The sequence below is a fragment of the Sceloporus occidentalis genome, unplaced genomic scaffold (genome assembly GCF_023333645.1).
Source record: "Sceloporus occidentalis isolate IW3139 unplaced genomic scaffold, rSceOcc1.0.p SCAF_3, whole genome shotgun sequence".
NCBI classification, from domain to species: Eukaryota; Metazoa; Chordata; class Lepidosauria; order Squamata; family Phrynosomatidae; genus Sceloporus; species Sceloporus occidentalis.
The window spans coordinates 35287338-35304604 of NW_028316983.1; the positions used below are offsets into that span (position 1 = coordinate 35287338).

Here is a 17267-nt window from a genome sequence, read left to right on the forward strand (position 1 = left end):
TCCCTAAGAAAACCCTATGGAATTAATGGAGTTGCCATACATTGACAGCTGACTTGAAGGTGCATACACACACATACACACAACCTTGGGAGCAAGGGAATTAAGAAGCTCTTGATCTTAGGGTTGTCATATTTCAGTCTCTCATATTTTAACATCTGTGTTGCATATTATGCAAATTATTATAATCATGCATATTATTAATTTGCATTCTGATTATACAAATTCAGCAAATTAATCATCTCACTTTTTCTACCATTATGTTTCAACCTCAGTACCAGTACCAAACTATGAGCTCTTTTTCTCTTCTCTTCTCTTCTCTTCTCTTCTCTTCTCTTCTCTTCTCTTCTCTTCTCTTCTCTTCCCTCTCCCCCCCCCCCCCCACAGCTGGTGTGTAGAGAGGGAGGTTTTATAGCAGCCCCAGAGAGTAAAGGGGCTCGTGAGGCTGTTTGGAAGTGAAGTTCCACCATGCTGCCTACCCCTAGGTTAAAGCTGTCAACATAATCATCACACAACACAAGGTCATCTCTGTTTGCCTCCTTCCCTTCCCCACCTTCTGGGCCTCTTGGGGAAAGTGAGGAGAGAATGGAAGAATAAGGTGGCAATGCTATGTCTACACAGTAGCTACTGATACCTACAGGGTGGGATGAGGCTCTCACCAGTGCCAGTCTTCTTGCATGGTTTCCTGCTTCATTGCCACTGCCACATTTTAACCTAGGGCCAGAACAGACGGGCAGGAAAAAGCAGCCCAATTCTACTTTTTCCAAAAGCATTGCTCACATGGCCACAAGGTGAATCAATTAAGCATGGGCCAACTGCACAACATGTCGTCAAGCTGCACCACTGGGTAATTTTTTTTGTTGCCTCTCCATCATACATGTGCCCCATCACACAAAAACACCACCTGTGACCTCCAAGTACCTCCCTTGTCTGCCCAGATGCCTTCCCATTGGATAGCTGCCCCTTTGATCAGCCACACAGTTGCACATGCGATGCTCCACCTGTACAGGGCATTGGTGTGCAAGTGATACATAGGCAAGGCACAATCATGGAGGCCCACCATGCATGCCTCCCTCACTTCCCTTCACCCCATGCCCCTGTTGGACTGTTCGGTTTGTATACATTATAATTACATCCATTGGAGTTGTTGTACTTTGATTTCTTTGCTTTGTCACAGCCCACACTCACACTGGGGTGATTATATGCAGACACACAGATGCGAATTTTCCACCTAGAATCGGACTATCCTGGCTACTTTTTGCTCTGGCTTTTAGCCCCGGAACATGGTTTTGGACCAGTTTCCAGCCACTTTCAAAGCATGTGCAGTCTCAATGCCCCACCTTCAAAACAGCTTGAAACTGCTCTATTTTGCCCTTCTGTTTCACCCCCTAGGCATTGACCTGCAGTGAAGGAGAAATCCAGCACTTACTGTTTCAACTTGCCCTGCCAGCTGGGACATTTTTTACTCCCTCGATTTTGGCATTTTCCAGGTTTTTCATGACAAATGGCACCCCTACTTGAGCTTGCATGACCAAACATGGTAATACCGGCCATACTGGATTTTACAAGGCCTCCTCATGGTCACTGGGACAGTTCTAGCTCTAGACTAGTTCTCACCACAGCTTAACCTGACTGGTAATGCTGATCAAGTGGTACACATCCTTGGTTCTATGGCATTTTTTAAACACTCTTCCTAAGCTGTAGTTAGTGTGCCAAACTTGGATGAATTGCAGATAATACTTTTGCTTTTTGCCTTGCTTGTGGTTTGCCTAGCAATTTGATGCAAGGTCCTTGCTCATCAGGCATGCAAATTTTAAAATGAAAACAGAAAACATCAAAATTAGTTCCTGGTTAGGGAGTGCTCTGGGACTGTGCATGTAGGGGAATATTACCAAAGAAAATGTCAAGAGGTGTAATTAAGAAAAGAAAAAAAAGGAAGTTTTCCCCATCCTCAAATCCTTGCTGAGTAGTTGTCTTAGCAATAATTGTCACCAGAACAATCTTGCCTTTTTAATTCTAAGTTCCATATGTATCATAATGAGCAGATAATGTTATAGGGAAGCACTACATGCTGTAAGAAATCCTAATTAGCCATCCTGTGCAAAGTTTCTTCTGTATTATTCTTAATATGAGGCACAATGTCCTGATAGTATTACATCATGCATTCATCTACTCTTCATTTCCTATGAATGTAGGGATGGAAAGTATTCAATATATTTAATTTAAAGTACCAGGAAAATTGTACTATGTACCATGAAAGAGAATTAAACATTGTGCTGTGCTAGCATTCTCTGAAGATGCCAGCCACAGATCCTGGCGAAACGTCAGGAAGAAACTCTTCTAGAACATGGCCACATAGCCTGAAAAACCCACAAAAAACTATGGATGCCAGCCGTGAAAGCCTTCGACTTCACATTGTGCTGTGCTATTTGCCATCTTTCTCCTCGTGCTCCTCTTCTTTTTCTCTTCTTCGTCTTCTTTATTCATTTGAACTCTGCCCTTCCCCAAAAAAGACCTGGAGATCAAGGTGACTTACAGGAATTAAAACTAGTCCAGGTAAAGATGCTAAAGAGTAAAGATATACAACTGAGTACTAAAGTTAGAATCGTCCAAGCCATTGTATTCCCCAGCACCATGTACACCTGTGAGAGCTAGTATGTGGATAGATAGAAAATTAACTAATTTGAGATGTGTTGTTGGAGTAGAGTGCTGAAAGATATCATGAATGGCCACAAAGACAAACAATTGGTCCTTGAACAGATCAAACTGTAAATCTCCCTGGAAGCCTAGACAAGGCTGTCATACTTTGCCCACATCATGAAAAGGCACAACTCATTAGAAAAGTCAATAATGCTAGGCAAGGTACATGGTAGTAGAAAGAAAAGAAAACCACACACCAGATGGATAGACTCAATTAAGGGAGACCATAGGTGTGAATTTACAAGAACTAAGCAGAACAATGTAGGGTAGGGGATCTTGGAGGTCTATCACCTACGAGGTCATCATGAATTGGAGTCTATCCGAGGGCGGGTAACAAAAACACCACAACAGGCATACCTCAGTTAACAAAGGAGATGTGTCCCTTTTTAAAGAAAAAAATTGGTACCAGAGGCAGAAATAACATGGAAATAATATTTTGTGGTTTCAACACCACAAAAAAGAAGAACAGTTCAGAAAAAAAAAATGTCCAGATTCATATTATGGACAGGTGAAATTAAGCAGTTATGTTAGGTAGTATTTGCATTATGATCAAATGATCAAAATCATTTTGAACCATCTAGAGACCACATGGAAGCTTCTTCCAAATGCAACTAGGGATGTTTTTTAAAATTTCACCAGCCTCCACTCTTCTTATGACTTCCGTTTTGGTGGCCAAATTTACAGTTCTATGTTTCTTTAATGTGCTGGAAGTACCCAGTGAGACAGCTAATCTTCTTTCTCCTTTCCTCTTGTTTTTGTTGTTCACACATGCTGAGTAAGGGATTCTGGAGGCAGCTGCTATTTATTTTACATGCTGCAGGCAAGGACACACGGCAACAGTCAGTCTGGCTAGAGAAGAATCCAGTTCTTCATAGCTCACACATTGCAAATTTTGCTGCAGACATGCTCCTGCAGAGTGACCTAGGAACTCATTGTTTCTTCAGCCTTTCTCTACCATCTTCTCAGTACTGATGTTATGCCAAAAGGAGCAGACCCCGAGGGCATAAAACTCTTAGTAAAAAGAAACTTCTTTGTCAGAGTCTTTGTCAACTGAGTTATACCTGTACAGTTAGACACATTTATAAAACTGTAAGTAAAACCGTTCAAATAATTATTGTTAAAATTCAAATAAAATATACAAAGTTATATTTTAGAATAATAATCTTCTCAAACAACCCTTGTGGCCAAAAGAGAAAAGTAAATAAAATTGTGTACTACTAAAAGCCTTTCCAGTCTCTTGGTTGAGAAAAAAATGATCTGTGAATGAAAAGACAAGTAGAGAGTCACCCAATGCCTAGGAACATCTGTACATCTTCCTGTGTTTCTACTAGAGATGCTTGTTAAGGTAACAAATCTGAGACAGTAGTCTCCACTGAAGATCTTAGAGCCAGGTCAGGGTCCAGTAAGAACAAACAGCCCTTTTGATAGCCTGGACTTGAAACATTATAACATCATAATCTGGAGACCTATCATTCTTTGTGACCAGTTTACTCAGTTTAAGATATATCTGTCTATGTGCTGTTTGTATTCCTATTTTAATAGCTAATGGGTTAAAAAACAAATATAAGAACAAGTAATATGAATTGTACATTTTTTTCAGTAGAGATATATTAGGAAAATGTAGTTTATATTTTTGCATTCTCTCCTATATATTTATTTTTTTCATTTTTTCATTATGATTTTGATACAACATAAAAACAAACAATAATTCCTTTTTTACTATCTATACAACATCTTTCTTTCTCAAACTTTTTTACTTTTACTTTCTTTACAGTATATAACATTTATTTTAACTTATTATTTCATCACTGATTTATTCTTAAATTCTATTCTATATCTTCTTTGTATTTTTCATCTCTTGTCTGGGTTATGCACAAGAACTCTGTATTCATTTCCTTTATTTTATTCTATAGTATATATACTATGTGTGTGTGTATGTGTGTATCTATATATCTATCTATATATATATATACACATATTTATTTCAAATTTTATTTTAGTTACATTAATCCTTCTTATCCTTTCTCCATAATTTTGATACTTATTTCCATTTCAGACAGACAGACAGGCCAAAATAAAGCTGCTTCAGGTCACTTTGGAGGTATGCTGTTTAAATGATGCATGCGTCCTAAGAGGTGAGAAGCTGCACCAAAGCCATGCTCCAGTCCTAAGGACTGGAGCACAGCTTTGGCGCAGCTTCTGGCCTCTTAAGATGCATGTGTCATTTAAACAGCATACCTCCAAAGTGACCTGAAGCAGCTTTATTTTGGCCTGTCTGTTTGGGCCCTAAAATGCCTGCATTTTATTGTTTCTGTCCTTAGTTCAGATGGTATGAGGAGAGTAAATTTTGCTGGCTGGCTCTTCCTCCTTCTGGGCATGTGGGAATTGGGAGTTTAATAAAGTCCAAGAAATTTAAAGTCCAGTTGCATATCAACAGGACTCTTCTCTTGCAATCCAGTCTGTCTCCATTCCTCTGAAGCCACAGACCTCTTGTAGGCAGAGGACAATAAATTTTTCAAGAAGCCTTCATGTTTTTGCATCAAGATTAATTTGGTAGGTGTAGAGGTAAAACATGCTAATCCAGTCCAAATTTAAGAAGAAGAAGAAATGTTCTACCATGATTGAATGTCCTAGTCCACTAGCTTGTTCTTTAGGTTTCCCCTGTTGCAGCTACAATGTGCTGTCTCACAATCAAGGAAATATGCAGGGTTAGCTTTGTTGGCCATTTAGCAAATTCAAACAAAATTCCACCAAACAACGTAGTCAGAGACTGGTTCCATATATGGTGGCAATGTCCTCAGATTAAAAAATTATGGGAAGAAATTCATACTGAAATAAACAAAATCTTAGAAATAACTTTTCAAATGTTGCCTGAAATATATCTGTTAAAAAAATTACTAACAAAATATTAGACTTAGAAGCAAAAAAAAGCATTGTACAGTCCGGCCTTACTTTATGCGGGGATCCATTCTGGAGTGCCCCACCGCTTAAGACAAAAAGTACATATGCTCGAACCTTATTAGATATACTGGGGCTCGTGCTCGCCATTTGGTCATGGACGCACACTATGGGTGCACACGCCATTCCCCCAAACTCCTGGTGGCTTCTGCGTAAGCTGAAAGCCACCTATAATGAGTACATATATGGTGTGGGCTTACTGTAAAACAGTATTGTATATGATCACCTCCGCCAGAACTCTTATAACAGAAAAATGGAATACAACTCTTGCAGAGGACAGATTAGGGGAATTTCAGTACAGAATAAGTAGTACAGAAATACCTTGTTAATCTAAATGAATTTATGGCGGGATACAAAACGCAATCCCCACTGGATCAGGGCCTGAGCAGCCACAGTGCCAGCCCCGGAGGCCCTGATCCACCGTTTTTCCAGACCTCGGGGAAGTGGCAAAACACTGCTTCCCCCCAGCCTGGAAAGGGGTGTCCTTGGAGCTTCATGCCCCAGGACACGCCAGGGAGCCGCTGACAGGAGAAAAATGGGCTGCTCAGCTTCTTTCCCCCGGCTTCATTCCCACAGCTGTTTGGTGGCTGCGGGAATGAGGCGCTTTCCAGGAAGGAGCTCCATTTCAGAGCTCCTTCCGATGCAGCTGAAAAGGCGCCACAAGCACCACACGAGCACATCATGCCCACACCGCACCATTTGGCTGCATCGCAGTTGTGACGCAATAATGGCAGTGCCTGTGTATACAGGGCGCCACTATTATGGCGCAGCAGGTACGTGCTAGGGTTGTGCGGCATCTGTAAAGGATGCCCAAGGCAACCCTAGCACGTCACAACGGTGGCCCATAGGGCCCGTCTGTAAAGCACCAAAGTCTCCAGGACCAGATGAACTACATCCAAGGGTATTAAAAGAACTGGCAAATGTAATATCGGAGACATTGGCAATAATCTTTGAAAACTCCTGGAGAACAGGAGAAGTCCCAGCAGACTGGAGGAGGGCAAACGTTGTCCCCATCTTCAAAAAGGGAAAAAAGAGGATCCCAACAATTATCATCCAGCTAGTCTGACATCAGTACCAGGAAAGATTCTGGAGCAGATCAGTAAACAGAGAGTCTGTGAACATCTAGAAAGAAATTCCATAATCACAAAAAGTCAACATGGGTTTCAGAGAAAGAAGTCATGCCAGACAAATCTGATCTCTTTCTTTGATAAAATTACCAGCTTGGTAGATGAAGGGAATGCTGTGGATATCTTGATTTCAGTAAGGCCTTTGACAAGGTTTCCCACGACATTCTTGCAAACAAGCTTGTAAAATGTGGGCTAGACAAGGTAACTGTTACATGGATTTGTAACTGGTTGACTAGCCGAACCCAAAGGGTGCTCAACAATGGCTCTTTTTAATCCTGGAGAGAAGTGACCAGTAGGGTCCCACAGAGCTCTGTCCTGGGGCCAGTGTTATTCAAGATATTTATCAATCATTTGGATGACAGAATTGGGGGCATACTCATCAGATTTGCAGATGAAACCAAATTAGGAGGAATAGCTAATATTCCAGATGACAGAATCAAAATTCAAAATGACTTGAATAGACTAGAAAGCTGGGCCAAAGCTAACAAAATGAAATTCAACACGGAGAAATGTAGAGTACTACACTTAGGGCAGAAAAATGAAATGCACAGATGTAGGATGGGGGACACCTGGGTGAATGAAACTACACGTGAAAGGGATCTGGGAGTCCATGTAGACCACAAGTTGAACATGAGTCAACAGTGTGATGCGGCAGCTAAAAAGGCCAAGTCAATTTTAGGCTGCATCCATAAAAGTACAGTGTCTAGATCAAGAGAAGTAATAATGCCACTCTATTCTGCTTTGGTCAGGCCCCACCTAGAATATTGTGTCCAGTTCTGGGTGCCACAATTAAGAAAGGACATTGAGAAACTGGAGTGTGTCCAAAGAAGGGCGACTAACATGGTGAAGGGTCTGGAAACCATGTCCTATGAGGAATGACTTAGGGAGCTTGGGATGTTTAGCCTGGAGAAGAGAAGGTTAGGATATGATAGCCCTGTTTAAATATTTGAAGGGATGTCATATTGAGGAGGGAGCAAGCTTGTTTTCTGCTGCTGCAGAGAACAGGACCTGAAACAATGGATGCAAACTACAGGAAAAGAGATTCCACCTCAACATTAGAAGGAACTTCCTGACAGTAAGGTCTGTCCAACAGTGGAACACACTCCCTCGGAGTGTGATGGAGTCTCCCTCTTTGGAGGTCTTTAAACAGAGGCTGGATGGCCATCTGTCAGGAATGCTTTGATTGAGATTTCCTGCATAGCAGGGGATTGGACTGAATGGCCCTTCTGGTCTCTTCCAACTCTACAGTTCTATTATCCTATGATTCTATCCACAATAGAAGACTGGCTGATAAAAAACCTTGATAATATAGATCTAGACAGATGGACAAATATGATAGGAAAAAGTCTTCAGAAATAACAAACTGAGATTGAGTCTAATTAAGAATCTATTGTAAAAATCAATGGTGATAAATATACTATTAACATTTACAAAACCCCGAAACAGTTCAAAATACTATAAGCATAGAAAAACTGGAGTTAAAAAAAAAAAAACAGTAAGAGGGAACTGTATATTTCATCTTAGGAAATTCTTTACTCAAAAACAAAACAGATTAATTGGAAGCTCAGGTATGCTTTATTTTATTGTTAAAACAATGGAAAAAGAAGAAGAAATTCTGTTTATGACATGTATATTTTGTAAATATAAAATTTTTAATAAAGATTAATTTAAAAAACCACCAAACAATGATACCTTTATTGACCAATCAGAATGCACAGTATGCTTGTTGCAAGCTTTTGAAACCCCCCTGGCTTCTTCATCAGGCATTATATTACAACCCAAATGGGAGAAGTTACCAGATGTTATTTTTAATTTATTTTTTTGTTTTATTTACCTTTTTAGATTTAATTCTTTGAGATAATTGTTCATGTATTTCAGATAGGGCATTTAAGCAGGTTATTTTCCAAACTGTATTTCAGGTGATATTTGAAGCAGTTTCATTGAAGGGCCATCCTGGGTACATAGCTGTGGACGAAGTCAGAGTCCTTGCCCATCCATGCAGTAAGTATCCTTCCTTCCTTCTTTTCTTCCTTATCTTTCTAACCATAGTAATGTGTTATAGTAGGCATTGCATCAAGAGGAGTAATTTCCCCAATTCAATCAGTTCTGAAATGTCTTCTTTTATCCCTTCCAAATGCTTACAGAGTGGAAGCAATCAGCTTTGAATAAATACGTAATTTCTCAAGTCATGCAAAAGGCAGAACTATTATGAATGTGTAGCTAGCACCAAAATTCCAGTCCATTATTAAGTGAATATAAAGCCCTGATTGTTCGCTCTGATTCAGTACACTGAAGGAGAGGAATTACAGGGTTCTTATGGTACCCTATAGAACTAACTTAAAGAGGGAATTTGGGGGGAGCCTTCATGTATACAGCTAAGCAAATTAGTGTAGCATTCACTCTGGAAGAAACGTCCCAGAGTGCCTTTTCTTTAAAGGAATGCACATCTTTTCAGTGCTTGTATGAAATCATTTAAAGAATATGTATCACTTTCAAAGCATGCAATTCTTACTGTGAAGTAGAAAAAGAAGTCAAAGATTGTTTCACTACACTCCCTGGGCTGTGGAATTTTCTTTCAGTGATTTTTGTCCCAATTTATTTTAAAGCATTCAGTTAGGAAAATGTATCCTATTGTCATGAGAGATGTCAAATTCATTTTACTGAAATAACAGTCCTGTCCAGTACAATTCCTTTTGTGCTCATGTGACCTGTCTGGTGTCTATATGACTATAGAAGAAAATATAATATTTGGCACTATGGAGCCATAGTTAAACATATTTAGGTTACCTAATTTCTGGGAAAGAATACCAGACACATGTCTGTAGGGATCTGACCAAAAAAAAAAAAAAAAGGTGGGGGGGAGCTGCTATGTCTTTTTTTATAAGGTTATTGGGATGTACTTTTCACGTGGAAGGATTCATTGAACCAGGATGTGCTTTCATCCAGTATGGTAATACTTGATTGAGTAAGACAAGACTAAATCTTCTTAGAGATTTTTAGCCTCTCATCACTGTCACACCATCAGTGTAAAGGCAAGATTTTTTGTTTATCATCAATCTCTGTGCAATCAGCAAAAGTACTGATGATGATGACATAGTATACCACATATAGATTGCAGCATGGCCCTTGGTAGTCCCATTGCAGCATGGCTTGATTGAGTACCCTATTCTGATTTGTCTGAAAGACCTGGTCTAAAATGTGTACCACAAATTGCCATTATGGGAAATAGGGGAAGTCATTTGACTGTGTTCAGAGGTATGGGAGTGAATTGTTTCTGTTTCTGAAACTGGTGCTTATGAGAATAGCGTCAGCAGCATTTCATAGAATCATAGAGTTGGAAGAGACCACAAGGGCCATCCAGTCCAACCCCCTGCCATGCAGGAAATCCCAATCAAAGCATCCCCGACAGATGGCCATCCAGCCTCTGCTTGAAGACCTCCAAGGAAGGAGACTCCACTACACTCCGAGGGAGTTTGTTCCACCATCAAACAGCCCTTACTGTCAGGGTTGTATGTTCTAGGCTGTATAACCTGTTGCCTTTGGAACCATATCCAATTCTCAGCTGCTCCCTGTGTTGCCACTGAAGTGGAGGAAATCCCACATATTTTTCTTTCACATCCCAGTTGATTATATGGGCTGCTGGAGAAGAACAAAGAACCTTCATTTCTAATACTGCTGTTTTTCCGTCACTAATAGAAATTTCAGTGTGCTATCACTGGGTGATAGGTAGGAGGTAATGTTTATTTATTTGTACTTGCAAGTGAGCATGAAACATTTCAAAAAGTTTTCTTTCAACTGGGTATTTTTTTTTTTTTTACAAAAACATAGCATATTTTTCAATGTGATTTTGTGACCTTTTTGAAAAAAAATCATTAAGGTTTTTTTGTTTGTTTATTTTTATGCAATATACTGGCTTTGAGCAAAATAGTGTTTGTGCCCTCCGCAATGAAACATATCACCCACTATTTTGATATGTGCTGTTCCTGGTGGTGATGGGAAATGCTTTTCTTTTCACTCTCATGTTGCAGCGGTTTTCGCTAGAGTGCCTTTCTCATCAAGCATGACAAAAATTCCAAAAATTCTTTATAATGAGATGATAGTTGTAAACTCTGCATCTCAAACAGGGGGGACACATTTAAACATATGTGCTGAATTATTTGTACATATATGACTTGTGTTTGTGTGTGAACAAGAATTGCCTTCCCCAGAAATGTTATTGGATAGAAAGCTATCCCAGCACATGGACAGTATAAATTTATCTGCCACCTTCTAAATTAGAATGTACAAGTGCTGAACTTAGGGGATTCATTCCATTCATATCTGGTTGTGTCATACTGTGAGTCTGTCAGAATATGAGTGAGTCAGTTCAGCTTTCTTGAAAGAAATTCATTTTTGTCCCACATTTTGACAGACCAGAATCTGAACATAATGGGCTCTTGGGTTAAGCACTTGTACATTCTAATATACCTAGATGACTTTCCATTGTGCATGTCCCAGGATAACTTTCCATCCCACTAACATTCCTGGCCAGATGTTTACATTATCTTCCTAGCCTAGTCATCAAAACTGACCTTCTATAGACTCTTTCCCAACTGCTTACTATTGGGAGACATCTAACCATTATGTGCTTGGGAGGGGGAAGGAAGTGGTGCAGTGGTTAAATACCTGTACTGCAGCCATTCACTCACAAACTATAAGGCTGCGAGTTTAATACCAATCCAGGGGCTCGAGCTTGCATCCTTCCGAAGTTGGTAAAATGAATACCCAGATTGTTGGGGGCAATTAACTTACACTTTGTAAAACACTTAGGGTGCGCTTAAGGGCACTGATAAGTGGTATAGAAATGTACTTGCTATTGCTATGGCTATATACTGGATGTAACTAGATGTGTCAGTTAATTTTACTGAAGGAAGGTCCCTGGAACTAAAGCATGCCATTCTGAAGAAATTAATGTATCCCCCCCCCCCAAGTTAGCCCAAGTGAAACCATCTTACTATTTCCTTCTGCTTCAGTCCATGCATTTATACATGTGTATCAAACCCCTGATTATCCCCAGCCAATACTGGACATGACCTTTAAGTCCAGAAAGGGTTATCTACTCTGCTTCAGTGGATAACTATTTTGCAGTATAAATTGCAGTCCTGATGGGTCCCTTGGATCCAGTTGGAGGGATAAGTCAAGGCCTCCCATCTGATCCAGGCTGGGAGTCTTGCATTTGCCTTAGAGTAAAAGTGGATCAGTTTCTCAAGGGGTTTGAAATTCTATCCCAAAGACTTTTTGTGGATTTTTCTTTCCTTTCTAACCAATGGAATGTGTGTCATATCTAAACTAAACTTCAGTTTATTCATTCTCATGCAGTTGCTTTATCCCAGAAACTTTTTATGGATTTTTATTTCCCTTCTAACCAATGGAATGTGTGCCCTATCTAAACTAAAATTCAGTTTATTCATTCTCATGCAGTTGCTTTCAATTCAATTATTGATTTAAGATATTAAGCACCCAAAAGAAGAAATAGAGCTTGCACACGCACACGCACACGCACACGCGCACACGCACACACATGTTTTCTCACTTTGACCTTTAGAACTGTCAGAACAGTCAGTCAGCTCTTGGATCAATCAATCAGTCAGGTTTGATGTAAAACAAACAGCACTTTATGGAAGATTTCCAAAACAGCACTTGTGACTCATTCAGCTTCTAAGCTGAGACTGCCCATCTCCAGCAATTACAATACATAAAATCCCCAGCAACTCCACCCCCAAACATTCCTCTCCCTCTTTTTCCATCAACAAAATCCCCCTCGCTCCCCCTTTTTATACTTAACTAACAGTTTCTAACTAATAACAAAGTATTGGTATCTGCCCTCCCCCTAAGCCTATCCAATCTATAGCTAAACTAAATATTCTCAGCCCTCAACTATTATTTTTCCTATTCCATTATCTCCAACCTCTCTAATATCTATTTATTTCTGATAGAATCCAAGGATTCTAACAGGTATGATACTGTTCAAATATTTACAATACAGCTGGGTGCTAAACAACCTGAGCATGAAGTCATCAGCCATGTTCTATTATTTTATTATTTCATTTAATCTCATGTCATTTTACTTGTCTCTTAGTAACTAGAGAGGACTTATTGTGAATTAAATAGGTCCATTTTGATGCACTAAAGGTGGAGAAAATGGAAGTTACTGACTGTCAAAATTGTTTGCTATAAATATTGTGCAGAAGCAGTATTGTTTTGCACCAAGGCCTCTCCATTTCAGGTGACAGATCTATGATCCTGTCTCAGGCAGTAGCTAGTACATCAATAAATTGTGACATGGATAAACTACTAACCAGCTAAAAGGGATGGCATAGCACTATTTAAGTGCACTGGCTGGTATTTCTGGAATGTAGTAAATGCTGCTTGCTAAATGCTAGTTAACCTCTTGTATGTCTATCTGGGGAAAATAGCAACTGTGGGAAACTGTTTTAATTAGAAAAAAAAAGGCATAGGGGAAAGCACATGGCCCTCCTCTCCCAGGACTGTAGCTATGATGTAATTCCATGGCTAGTATAATTCATAGGATAACTTCATGTCACAATTTATTGATGTACTAGCTACTGCCTGAGACAGGATCTTCCATGTCACATCTAGCTATACACTAAGTACTTACAAATAAGTACTTGTGGCCTTTAATACACTGTCAGATGAGGTTTCTTTTCTCTCTTTCTGTTTTTTCTTTTTTTAAATTAAAATGTAAGAGATTCCACCTGAACAACAGGATGAACTTTGTAACAGTAAGATCTTTCTGGCAGTGGAATGCACTGCTTCAGAGAGTGGTGGAGTCTCCTTTTCCATTTATTTTGTAGAAAACATTGCATACTCATTAAGAATGACTGATTAGCGTATCATACTATGTTGCTTTACCCAGGTAATATTTGTTTATTTTTGTTAGGAAAAGCTCCTCACTTCCTGCGGCTTCAAAATGTGGAGGTTAATGTTGGACAGAATGCAACATTTCAGTGTATTGCCGGAGGAAAGTGGTCTCAACATGACAAATTGTGGCTACAGGTACAGTGGACATGAAGCCTTTGTTATTTTTCAAATATCTCAAAGCACAAAGAGAGCTTCACACTTCCAAGTGGTTGTCTATTCTTTTCCATCAGTAGTAGGATATTTTGCAATTCTAGGTGGAACTGTAAACTACAGAGTATTTTCCTGAAAATAAATTTGCTGCATATTTGGAACCATACTTCTTAGATTGTAGAGTGAAAAAATATTCAACTGAAGATTATTAAGGGCATTAATAACTGGGACTAATACATAAAATATTCTGTGTGCATGTGCCTTCAAGTTAGCTGTCGACTTATGATTCCATGAATTTCATAGACAAGGAATATTCAGAGGTTGTTTTAAGAGTTCTTTCCACTGAAAAACATAGGAGTTTGTCACACAGCAAAATAAAGCTTCTTACTGCTCCCAAATTCAAGCCAAATTTGGGCTGCCTCCTGGTATTATCTCATGGCTTTTGTCCCCAAAACCACCATCTGCATACAGCCTGGCTCCTATGCTGGTCCCTGAACTTGCTTCAGCATAGTTGGAAAACTCCTGATTTTGAAAAATTGCTGCCAAAGCAAGTTCAGGGACCAGCATTAGAGCCGGGCTGTACCCAGATGGTGGTTTTGGGGACATAAGCGATGCAATCATACCAGGGGGGCAGCCCAAATTTGGCTTGAATTTGGGAGTGGTAAGTCGCTTTATTTAGCTGTGTGCTAATCCTATAACCTCCAACACCTGGTATTAGCAGGTGGTGTCCCATCCAAGTGCTAACCAGGGTTTACCCTGCTTAGCTTCCAAGATCAGACAGGATCTGGTGCCTTTAGGGAATTTTACATACATCTATTTTTACCCTCATTTATTCCAGTGATAATGTGTGAAGTCTGCAGAATTAGAGGTTTCAATCAGGAGCTGGGAAAAGAGGAGGACATAAATATGGCACTGGGTATTTATATATGAAAATTATGAAGAATGTCAGCATGGGTCATGTAGAAAGGGAAGGAAAAGGATATAGACTGAATCTGTCTTTTTACTTATCTACATTTCTGCAAATATACATTTTGGATTTAAATTTCAACAGATTCTGAAGAGCTATGTCTGATCTTTTACAACAACTATGACTGCTAGAAATATAGGGTCACATAATCACTTAAAAATCATGACTTTGACAGTTCCCTACCCTCAGGTTTGTAATCTAAATAGGATATGACACATAAACAGAAGAGAATGGCAGTGTGTGTGTGTATGTTGTGGAGGGGGGGCTATGTCCAGTGGATCTTGGCTGCTGAGGGAGAGGCCAGAGCAATTGCAATTGGGATATGAAAGTAGTGTTCTCACTATTGGTTGGGCCAAGGGACAATCCAGCTACAGCTTGCTGCTCTTCTTTCCCTCAGAGACCAGAGCAATTAGTACAGAATATGGCAGCCAGACTGGCTACTGGTACATCCAGAGCCAGTCATATAACACCAGTGCTTAAAGAACTGCACTGGCTGCCTATTCGCTTCCGGGCGCAATACAAGGTGTTGGTTATTACCTATAAAGCCCTAAATGGCTTGGGCCCAGGATATCTTGAGGACCGCCTCTCCCCATACAAACCGCCCCGCACCCTCAGAACATCTGGGCAGCAGCTATTGAGGGTTCCAGGGGCCAGATTAGTCTCCACGTCCAGGAGATCTTTCACCATCTCAGCCCCGACCCTCTGGAATTCTCTGCCCAATGAGCTCCGCTCTGCCACCTCCCTAGCCCAGTTCAAAAAGGGGCTGAAGACCTTTCTGTTTAAGCTCGCATTCCCGGATATAGGTCCCAACTAGCTTTCCCCCCCTCTACGTCAGCAGTGGCAAGCTGGCCAGAATTGCTTAAATTGTTTTTAATTCTATCTGTATCTGTTTGTGTATTTGTACTTGGTTCTTTTAAGATGTTGTACACCGCCCTGATTATATAGAAGGGCGGTATATAAATAAAATTTTTATTTTTATTTATTATAGTAGTTTGAACCCAGAGGAAGGGCCTCTTATCAGCCACTGGACCAAGCCACAATGAAACTGTCCCCAGCTGATCTGCTTTCCCTCAGAAAAAATGATAGCTGGAATATGGGAGAGCTGTAGAGAAATGCAAAGTCCTCACTATGTTGCCAAATTGCTGCTATGGACACTTCTAGAACAACCAGGGTAGTTCCCAGATCATTTTGTTTTCCATGTGCAGAATGGGCCCATTTGTTTAGCTCCTGAATACCTTATATTTATTGCATATGCAGCCATTTAGGGCCGGAACAGACGGACCCAAAAAGCCTGCTTCCAGGCATCACTAGTGCATAGCATTTAGACGCTGCATGTCCTGATCATGCCAGAAAGCCGGCTTGAAGCTTTCTGGCCAGCTACCCAGACATGGGCAGCTTCATGACACTCCAGTGGCACAGTGTTGACACCTGCATGCTGTGTCGCTGGAGCATCATGAAGTTGTCATAGGGCCATGGAGGGGCCAGCAAAACCAGCTTTTATCCACCCCTTTTTCAGCTGGGTTCAAGGTGGATTGGGGCCACAATGTGTGTTTGCTGCAGCCCCAATCCATTTTTGGAAGGGGCACCTTTCATCCCATCTGTTTCCTTCCTTAGTGTCTTTCATACATAAAATGCACTCTTTACTTAATATTTTCATATGAGTTAATTAATCCATAGATCTGATCAGTCATAATCATTCTGTTTATGGAAAATAAAATAGATGTCAATTTTGCTGCAAACAAGAACAGTTTAATGCAGTGCTGGTCATATGAATCAGGCTAACCGTCTTTAGAAATCAGCTGTGGAATGGAGAGCTAAGCAGATAGTCTCATGTACTCCCCCTTCACATCCTTTATAATTTTCTGAGAAGATTTTCAGACCAGCACAGAGACGCTGGTAAAACATTACTGGATCATTAAGAAACGTGGGTGTGTGAAAGCCTGCTGCACTTCCTAAACGTCAGGGAATCATCGCTCCCCTCCACCATCCCTGATTTGTTCAGGGAGGAGCCATTTCCTGTGAATAGAAATTTTCCGTTCATAGGAATTTGCCTCTCCCCAAACAATTCAGGGATGCTGGAGGGGAGTGATGATTCCCTGATGTTTAGGAAGCATGGCAGGCTTTCACACACCCTTGCTTCCTAAATGATTCAGCCATGTTTTACCAGTGCTTTCTTAAATTCTCCTGAATTGTGTGTCTGTAAATCCAGCCCTGAGAACAATTTCTCATGTGGTATATTTTCTTTCTTTCTTTCTTTCTTTCTTTCTTTCTTTCTCTCTCTCTCTCTCTCTCTCTCTCTCTCATATCATGCATAGATATTATAAATAGAAGAATTAATGTAAATTTTGTGTGTGTGTGTGTGTATTGAAGGCAGCAGTTGTGCAATTTTTCCCTCTGCAACAAGGTCATAAAAGGGCACAGTACATAATGAAACAATGGCTTATGAC

The 17267-nt window shown here is 40.2% G+C and overlaps 1 protein-coding gene across 14 annotated transcripts in view; it reads left to right on the forward strand.

The window, feature by feature from the left end:
- LOC149315753 (receptor-type tyrosine-protein phosphatase T) overlaps nucleotides 1–17267 on the forward strand; it is an 849328-nt gene that overhangs the window by 331504 nt on the left and 500557 nt on the right. For all 14 annotated transcript variants that reach the window (XM_089514002.1, XM_089514000.1, XM_089514008.1 and 11 more), the window contains exons 4-5: nucleotides 8702–8783; nucleotides 13723–13838. In XM_089514002.1, the coding sequence (XP_089370128.1) occupies nucleotides 8702–8783; nucleotides 13723–13838 (198 nt within the window). The remainder of the gene's footprint in view (nucleotides 1–8701; nucleotides 8784–13722; nucleotides 13839–17267) is intronic.